Below are 10,534 nucleotides of genomic sequence, written 5' to 3'. Positions count from 1 at the left end.
TATATGTACATACTAATTAAAATATTCAATGGCTTTGAATATTAAAATTTCGAACTTCCGATAAGTCGAAGTTTTTCGTCGGTCCCTTTTGATTCGAGTTATTGCAAATCGACTGTAGGATAAATTTGTAAATCAGTAAGAGAAATATATTTTCTTGAAAACCACAAGGCTGAGTTCACGTTCACAGATTTAAATCATTTCTGAAGCTTTCAATATGATTTTATCTGTATGTACATTAAATTGGTAAATATGCACATTTTAAAAAATACATTTAAATTAGAGAAATATTTAGAAAACATTAGTTGTGGATGATTGTACTACTTTAGTATAGCTGCAGTGGGTCTATGAGAGAAAAAAAGACAATCAATTAACTTTATGGGGCATGCTAAAACTCCCATAGTTCCTAGCGCGCCTAGGTGGATGTTGGTATAAGTTACTTCCGGCTATTCCTCCGCATTCGTCTTGTCATAGAAACACTGAAAAGTTTCGATTCTCTTTTAGATCTTTCACGAGATTTTTTTTTGGGTAAAATTTTATGTGAATATTTTTTCAAAACATCAATATATTTTTACCATAGACGTACTAGGGTCAGTAATATTTTTAATACCCTTTCTGTCGCGAGTCCAATTGAAATTAACTGAATCTGTCACCCATCAGTACAATAAGCTTTGAGCGTGAATCGCTATTTTCTATCAATACCAAATTAATAAAGGGATTTCCAATTTGAAATGTGCATTTGTCTAAGTACAGATACATATGCATGCATATTAGAAAACTTGTTTTTTTTCCCTTTAATTTAAATTTTATACATATTGTTTTTTACTGCTAGCGAAGAAAATTAAAAATTCAGGTTAGAAAAGATTAACATCGGTGTTTTGCATTTCCTGCTTTTTTGATGATGTGTAATACTTTAAGGGGGAAAAAAAAGCATGGTGACATAAAAACTGAGTATTAATTATTATGATGATAGTAAGAGCATACTGCTTACAAAGTCCGTTTCGTTTTGAAGTTTTCTATTGAGTGTAAATTGAAATGGTTAAGATTGGATATGATTTTTTTTTATCTACAATACGCAGATAAAATAAGTGGTAAATACCACTTCTACTCCATCTCAAAAGTGTACATATATGTTTCAAATCATAGTAGTTTTTTTTTTTTTTCATTTTAATTTGTTTATTCGTTTGCATTATTTAGTATGAATATAACAGGTGTCTGATTTACTTGTTTTCATCAATAGTCTTAATTAATATCTGAATATTTCTATTACTTAACTTCAAGGTTAAAATTTACAGGAAGTATTTATCATTTATATTAGTATTTGGAAATTTCTTATTTTAGTTTACGTACATATTAAGTTCGTTTTCTTAACTGAAATCCCAATCAGAAATATTTTTATCTGTTTAAATTATTTTTTGTCTGTCTTTAGTTCATAGTCTTAGTTTTAAATAAGATTGAATAATTTAATTTTTAGTAAAAATTTAAAAGTATAAATATAAAGTAAATAACAATCTTTAATGAGGCATAAAAATCATATCTTATTCATCTAAATCATATTGTTCTTATCTAGTTCTTTTTCAATTTGATATACAATAAAGTTGTCATTCTATCTTCTGTTGTCAAATTTTGCACATTTAATGGCAAAATAGAATAATAATTTAAATAAAAATGATTAATAGTTATTGAAATTATGTATAGTCTGCTGTGTGTATGTGTATGTAAAAAAAAGAAAGAAAATGAAATCTTTGAGAAATATGAGAGCGGTAGCATTGTTAGGCTTTCTTACACGTTACAGTTTACAGTTTGACCATCAACAAGAGAAACTTACATTCAGCAAAAAATTAAGCTACAACATATGAATGTATTCTAGTGTAAAATATTGCAGTTTTGAACGTCAAAAAAAGATATAGTTTTATAAATAAATAATTACTAAATAGTTATTCTTTATAATGAGAAAATATGCAACTAAAACGTAAGAATATTTTAATATTTTACGTTAACTGTAGAGTTATGGAAATTTCACCTTTTTTTTTTTTTTTTAAATTTGATAGTTTTAACCAAGTTGTCTGGGTTCTAACCATCATTTATGTACTATCTATACTTCGTGGTATTTAATTCAGCTTTGAATCCCTGTTTTAATCTCCATAACTTTTAGTTTTTCTTTCAAACTTGAAACATCAATCTTTTTATTTGTTATACATTCACTTCAAAATTGATTTAGCTCTAGAAATAACTATATTTCTTCATCTCGTACGCTCTCAAGCACATTTACGGAATGACCGGAAGTAAAGAAACCAACTGTATGTGTTGCGCCACCTAGTGACAAAGTTTGTCCCAAGCATGCCCCATTCAGCTCACACATTGTTTGTTTTCATTTTTATAGACATGTGATTTTTCAATATTTTTACTGAATTCGGTACTTTTTGAGAGAGCAAAATGCTGTGTGTAGAAAAAAAGAAGGGGGCATTGGAAGTTCAATATGATCCAGTTGATTTTATGCATCCAATAAAACAATCTGTTATATAGATACAAAAAGACATGGGAACACTTTGAGTTGTAGTAAAATATACTAACAGTGTTGTGTTAGTTCACACAGCCATGTAATTTCAGTATTTTTCATCCTATTTGGGTCACAGGTCTGTTTATATTCTTCCTTTTTTTCTTTTAAAAGCAATTATAGTCTGATATTTTCATTTGAATTTTAAAAAAATCCAGGTTCATTATCTTTTTATTTATTTATTTATTTACGAGGGTCAGTCAAAAAGTTAGTTGCACTGCTTATGAAAACCAAAAAAGGATTGAAATTCTACAATAACTTTATTGTTATCTTAATAGTCCATTCAAAAATACTTTTTAATTTAACCATCTTGTTATTTAAGCATTTATTGCGGCGTGGTACAAGTTTTTGCGATGCTTTCTGAGAAGAAATCCCGTCCAATGTCCGATAACCATTGTTGGGTTGCAGCGCTTTCACTTTGTCATCGTCATCTGAAGAGCATCATCGCTTTGAAAGTTCTTGTTTCATGGGACCAAAAACATTGAAGTCAGGAGATAAAAGGTTTAGGCGGTTAGGGAGGGTGATCCCACACTTCCCACCTAAACTTGATCTCCCCTCGCGCTCAGCGTCGTCATTATCTGTACGTCTATTCTCAAACATGTTGCATCATTTCACGATAGCTTGATATGACATGACATTGCATTTTTACCATACAATTCATGCTACTGCCCATAAATTTCAGGCATTTGCACCTTGTTCCCTCAAAATCAAATCATTGCATGCATTTCCAAATTGGACGCTACTTGCAGCTGTCAAGACATGTTTGGGACTGATTACCAGAAAAACTAAACTTGCCTTGGGGAAGCCACTACGTCACACAATTAAGGTACATGACTGAAGTGTTGCCACAGAGTTTCATCAAAATTATCTTAGATGTAACATATTTATGAAGAAGTGCAACTAACTTTCTGACTGATCTACGTATTTTCAAAATGCTTTTGGATTACAAAAATGTAAGAATCACCCACTTTGCTAAATATAGACCAAAATTTCAGACAGCGTGCCATATAGCAAATTAGTGATAACTTTTTTTTTACATTCCAAATCATCCTTCTCATTGAAATGAGAGCAGGGTTCCCATGTGTCAGGAAGAACCTGAAATCATCAGGAAATTTTATTTTTTCCTCAAAAAAGTCGCAGAAACTCATTAATTTTTTCGAAACCTGGAAAGTTGAAAATAGACCTGCAAAATATTATCTTTTGCATCTACTGCATTTCATAGGTTATTGGGTTCTTTACCCACTCGGTTACAACCAAAATGAAAGCACTTATTCACTTGAGTGACTCACCCAAAAATTTACCATATCGACTGAAAGAAGCATTGAAGAAGGAATATTAAAGTTCTGGTGTTTAATTGCTTAACATAATAATTTGTTTTTGCTTATATTTCAAAGGATTTTTTTTAAAATTATTTATGCAGCCACAAATTCAAAAATTAGGTCTGGAATTTCATGATTTTTTTTTTCCCTGCAAAAATTTTATTTCTTAAAGTAAGTGGGACTGAGAACCCTTTGGGAGATTCATAAACAGTGGGAACTGTCGAAAGTATGAGATAAATATCGAACAGTAAGCTGTTAGTATATTGTATGTATGAGATAAATAGTAGCGTTTCTCATCATTTGGGAAATGAATAAGTACCATGATGAATTAGGGATCTTTTTTGTCCTAAAAACAGTCCATGAAAATTAAAATATATATATATATATATATCCTGATGAAATGGATATGACTTGGAGTTTTTATTAAGTTGTTAAATTACACCATTTAATTGCTGAGAACAATTGTTTTGATTTCAGGCCTAATTCATTGAACATGATTTGGGAAAAAAATAATAAGGGTAATTTCAAACTTAAGTTCAGATTTTATAAAAGTATTAAATGTGACAATTTAATCTTCATGGCCCTTTTTCTTTATTTTAAATTTTTCATTAGTGGGGAGGGTCTGTAATTATGTTTTTTCGAGTTAATTTACTTGCACATTAGTGACTATCAAACTATATATGCTTTAAAATCTAGTACAGTGGCCTCCACTTGTATGAATCACGTTTGTTCTAAGCGGTTTTGATTCCATTGAGCGGCTGATTCAATAAAGCTGGTTTTTGTTCCGTTTTTGACTATTTGATTCATTGAAGCGGTTGAGTTCATTAACCACTGATTCAATTAACCAGCATCCACTGTATAAGTTGTTATACATATTTTAATCATAATCATCTCAAAAATTATGTGCTTATTTTCTTTTGATTAATTTGTTGTTTAATTTTATAGGATTTCATGGAAAACTTACTCTAAGTTGGATTAAGAATTCTCAGAATCATGTCATCTGTATTGAACATAGACCTCTTCAAAATATGGGGTGAGAAAGAACAAGCAGAATTTCTGGAATACTGTCAGCAGTCATTGCAAGAGTTTAAAACTACTAGCTTGGTTTTTGGTAATGACAAAAGCAACCTAAATTATGTTCTATATGATTTATGTCGCCATGCTCTTTTGGGAGATATATCTGCTGAAGTGGTTGTTTCAGCCCTCAGTGAAATAATTCCTCTTCATTCTGAACTGCCGTCACTTGTTGCTGATATATTAGTTGTTTTGGACAATGAATCCCAAAGTAATGAACATCATGGAATGAGGGAACGGTATTATAACCTTCTTCGTTGTTGCAACAATAAAATAGTTCCAGAATTTATTTTGAAAGAACGCTTAGATTTTGAAACATTAGGAGATGCAGGGATTATGAAATTACTCAAAAACATTACCACAAGATTCATCAAAACCAAAACTAGGCTGTTTTACAAACAACAGAAATTCAATTTATTTCGAGAAGAAATTGAAGGTTATGCAAAACTCATAACTGAACTGGATCCACAAGCTGGAGGACAACTAAGTGTTGAGTATGGCCTTGAAGTTATGCAGTCTTTGATTGGATGCTTCAACCTAGATCCCAACCGAGTCTTAGACGTTATTTTAGAATCTTTTGAATACAAGCCTGAGAATTCAGAGTATTTTACTCAGTTATTGCAATCTTATTTTAGTACATCTGACACAATTAGCCAAGTGATTGGTTTCAAATTTTCTTTTTATCAACAAGTTGACTCAAAAGAAACACCATCTTCTTTGTACAAAGTGACAGCTTTTCTTCTAAAAGCTGGTGTTATGTCTCTTGGGCAGCTATATGGTTTGCTAAGGCCAGATGACAGCAAAATGATTGAAGAGCATAACCAAGAACTAGCCAATGCTCGTCTCTATGTCAAGCAGATAAATACATTGTCTACCAATTCATCTGAAGCAAACAAAGAAAATGGTAAAAATGAAAAAATGGAAGCTGAAGACAATCAGAAGTTAGGACTCTGCGCTGCCTTATTGGACGTAGGAGATTGGGGACATGCACAAAGTCTTATGAATAATTTTCCTGATTTCTATGCTACTTCTCATTCAATGATTTCTCAGAAATTATGCCTCCTGATTCATGTTTTAATTGATGACTTCTACAAGAAACATAATTTTTGTCCATGTGTTAAGGAAGAAAGTAAAGTTTGGGAACTTGAGTCAGGTGTGAAAGTTAAAGGCATTGAAACTTTCACTGAGCTGTTTGACTATGTTTTCCCTATGGTTCATGCACTTGGTCCACATCTTTACACTGATCCTGTTTTAATGGCAAAAATTATTCGCTTAGCAAGATACTGTATGGTTACAAAATCTAATGCACCTGATTATGGCATTGCTTTCATCTCTAACATCATGACTCAAGCCTTATTACCATCCCTTTCCCTTTTAGAATGTAATTGTTGCATGGCGGAAGAACTATGGAGTTTGTTAAAACTTTTTCCTTATAATAAAAGGTACACATTTTACTATCATTGGAAAACCTCTGTGAATGACTCTCATCCTCTTCTTATAAAAGTTAAAGCTGAAGGCTTGAAAAAGTTGAAATATATCATGAAAAGATTGAGCAAAGAGAACGTGAAACCTTCTGGAAGACAAATCGGTAAATTAAGTCATAGTAATCCAGGATATATTTTTGATTACATATTATCTCAACTTCAAGCTTGGGATAACTTAATAATTCCTGTGATTGATTCTTTGAAATATTTGACATCTCTGTCTTATGACGTCTTGGCATGCTGTGTAATTGAAGCACTTGGTAATTCTGAAAAAGATCGCATGAAGCATGACGGAACAAGTATATCCTTATGGTTACAAAGTTTGGCTAGTTTTGGTGGTGCAGTTTTTAAGAAGTACCCTATAGATATTTCTGGTCTTTTACAACATGTAGCCAACCAGTTGATATCAGGTAAAAGCCTAGATCTGCTAATTCTAAAAGAAGTTGTGCAGAAAATGGCAGGCATTGAGGCTTCAGAAGAAATGACAGCAGAGCAGCTTGAAGCTATGTCTGGTGGTGAACTTCTTCGCTCTGAAGGTGGATACTTCAATCAGTTGAGAAACGTCAAAAAGTCCTCCCAGCGTTTGAAAGATGCTCTGCTTGATCAAGACCTTGCTATTCCACTATGCTTACTTATGGCACAACAGCGACAGTGCATTCTATTTCATGAGCAAGAAAACAGTCACATAAAACTTGTAGGGAAGCTATATGATCAGTGTCAAGATACTCTTGTTCAGTATGGTAGTTTTCTGTCAAATAATCTTAGTATGGAAGATTATGCCAACAGATTACCACCTGTGTCAGTACTCTTGAGCAGCTACTCCATCCAAGATGATGTTGTTTTCTATCTTTCAAGACCTTCTCTGAATCATACCATTAACTTGAAGTACGAAGAACTGAGGAAGCAAGATAAAGACTTGAAAAATGGTACTAGTTCTCAAAGTATTAAAAAATACATTGAAGTAGTTGATTCGGTAATAAGCCCAATAGTGCAGTCAATCAAAATCAATCAAGATCACAAGAAAACATGGGAAGAGTTGAATCCGCAGTTTTATGTTACATTTTGGTCTCTTAGCATGTATGACCTTGTTGTTCCTTCTGGGAGTTATGATAGAGAAGTGAGTAAGTTGAAAGTCATCCTTCAGAATGAAGAAAGTAAAGATGCTGGCAAAAAGAAGAAAGAAAGAGAAAGGTGTGATGCTTTGATAATGAAGCTTCTTGAAGAAGAGAAGCAACAACAGGAACATTGTGCTCGCGTAATGGCAAGGTTGAAAAATGAAAAAGACGATTGGTTTCAGTCAAAAGCTGCAAAAAATGAGACTATAACACAGTTCCTGCAGTTGTGTATGTTTCCTCGCTGCATATTTACATCCGTTGATGCTTTATACTGTGCAAAATTTGTTCAGTTAATACATTGCTTAAAAACTCCTAATTTCTCAACATTGCTTTGTTATGATCGTGTGTTTTGTGATATAACTAATACAGTGGCATCTTGTACACAAAATGAGGCAAGTCGATATGGTCTTTTATTGTGTTCCATGTTAGAAACTGTGATGAGGTGGCATAGTGACAAAGCTATATTTGATAAAGAATGTGCAAATTTCCCTGGATTCATGACAAAATTTAAAGTCAATACTCAGACGGGAGATTCTTCAGTTGATCATGTCGATTATGAAAATTATCGACATGTTTGCCACAAATGGCATTTTAAAATAGCTAAAGCTCTTCTTTTATGTCTTGATTCAGGTGATTACGTACAAATCCGTAATAGTCTTTTGGTTCTAAGGAAGGTTTCTCCGCATTTTCCTGCAATTGTAAGCCTTGGTCTTGCTTTAGAAAGAAGAATCGAAAAAATAAAACTAGAAGAAAAGGAGAAGAGACCCGATATCTATGTTTTAGCTACAGGATATTCTGGAGTCTTAAAATCTAAAAAGCCAACTTTCATTCAAGAAAGTGAATTCCATTTACCTCAACGATCTCACTCTAATGTCATTACCGTTAAAACAGAGCCAAACACAAAATCTGACAAAAAGGAAAGTGAGCCTCCATCGTCTGAAGTACCAAAAGAAAAAGTCATTAAAGTTGAGATGAAAACTGAAGCCAAAGCAAAAGTTCCTTCTGAAAAACCCAATACTCAGTCCACTACTCAGGCATCTTCAAAAAGAACTGTACGAACTGATGCTGAACAAAATGGAGTTGAAAATAACAGAGTAAAAACCTCAAGGTCAAAAGAGGATAAAGTTGCTCCTGAAAACTTGAGTCCTCATTCTCATCGAAAGGCTGGGGATGTAGTCGATACTGAAAGAGAGCATAAAAGACGTCGCACTGACGGTTCATCAAGAAGCCCCCGTGAACCAGCAGATCGTGATGTACGTGGGACAGACAAGTCCAAAGATGAAGAACGAAATGGCCGCGAAAAAGCGCCTGCTGAAATGAAAAGCCATAAAGAAACAGAAGGACAGGGAGAAAAGTCGAAATTGAAAGAAAAGAAACAGAATCGTAAGAGAGAGTATCCCGAAGATGGGACGTCAGAACCGCGCCGTAGGAGACCTAAATCTGATAAAGATGATGAGGAATTAGGGAGACGTAGTATGGACAATGATAGAGAAGTTAAATCTAGAAGGGATGATAAATCTCCTGTCGTCTATACCAGCAATTCTGAGAGACGTGTGGAAAGAGATGAGAAAAAACATCATCGCTCTAGTTCAGCTTCAGGTGTAAAGAAAAGGTCCTGAAAAACATTCCAGTCCAATATAAACTTTAAAATTTTGCATTATCATAAAAGAAAGCAAAAATGTCTTTATTTCTCATTTTGTGTATTTTAAATTTTCATGTTGTAAAGGAAATGAAATTTCAATTGTAAATGAAGTTGTGTAAGATAATTTGCATACAAGAGGTGCTCAAGCATGTAATATTTTTGTAAAACAAAAAATTTTGTACAATAACATCAGATCAGCTGATAATCATCTTGCCTAGATATCATTCTTAGAAACCACGTCTGGGGAACATTTAATACTCGATGTGTTTCTACATACGTATCAAAAATTTTGTCAAATTTCCCGTGCATATTTTATGAAACTTCAGTTAAAGGGCAAAGGGAAACCTTGTTTCAAAGCAAAACTTTGTAAATATTTTAAAGATCTAAAATTTTTGGGATTCACTATAAAGACCACTGAAAACTTACTCATCCTTTGAATACCTTTAAAATACTTCAAAATCTTAAAACATTTATTCAAATACATAATTTGTCAGTAATTTTATTGTTCATTAAATTGCCGTTTTGAAACTTGTGCCTCAGTTTTTTAACCTTTTGTTCTTCAAAATTGTTAATTTAATATTTATTTTTAATCCAAAAAACAAATGGTTTTGTTTGGTGACATTATCATAATTTTTTGGCATTTGATTTCTTGAATTATAAAATCTTAGTATTTTTATAGCATTTTGTTCTAAACTTGCATTTTGTTAAAAATGTAGGTTTTATCATATTTAAGTCAATTACAAAGAAAAAGTTGAAATCACAAAGATGACTTGTTATAATCTTGTCCACATTTATTTGAGCACTAATGTCATTTTGAACTGTCAGACATCAAGTATTATCAGGTCCCAATGAGTGCTTTAATGAATGAATTGTGATTTTATATTCATATCAGACCTGCCAATTCTTTATATTTGTAACAGGAAAAGTATCATAGTATCAGTCTTTTACTGGTGTTTTTTCACAGCCAATCTGTTTTCGGTACATTTATAAAATTAATTGCTGCTAGTGTTTTTTTTAAATATGTATGTACATACAGCTTGTCCCTATTTAACCTGCAAGACCTCTAGTCCTAGATACATTCTTCCAACGGCAAAAATGGTCAAACTAAGATGCAGAGTTAAGATATGAAAAGTTTGAAGCAAAGATAAAAGTAAAAAATTGCAAAACTAAGATTTTTATATGGTCCCTTGCATTTAAAAAAACTCACAAGCATGAAAAAAAAATCAAACACAAACAATTTGATATTAATACAACCAATAATTCACGGAAATAAGCATAAGCGACGTTTTGTGATTTGTACTATTTTACACTAGCAGTCAGTTACACCTTTTTGTAGGAAATATAGT

General features: G+C 32.5%; 1 protein-coding gene across 1 annotated transcript; it reads left to right on the top strand.

Annotated features, from left to right (window-relative positions):
- The first annotated feature begins 4,866 nt into the window (after positions 1-4,866).
- On the top strand, positions 4,867-9,690 carry LOC129229625 (THO complex subunit 2-like). Its single transcript, XM_054863976.1, has one exon. It carries the CDS (start codon positions 4,867-4,869, stop codon positions 9,163-9,165), a length of 4,299 nt encoding a protein of 1,432 aa, XP_054719951.1. The 3' UTR covers positions 9,166-9,690.
- Positions 9,691-10,534: the final 844 nt, after the last annotated feature.

Source organism: Uloborus diversus, chromosome 9, assembly GCF_026930045.1.
Source record: "Uloborus diversus isolate 005 chromosome 9, Udiv.v.3.1, whole genome shotgun sequence".
NCBI classification, from domain to species: domain Eukaryota; kingdom Metazoa; phylum Arthropoda; class Arachnida; order Araneae; family Uloboridae; genus Uloborus; species Uloborus diversus.
Note: the sequence above shows the minus strand (reverse complement) of the source record. Positions and strands in the feature narration are given on the sequence as shown.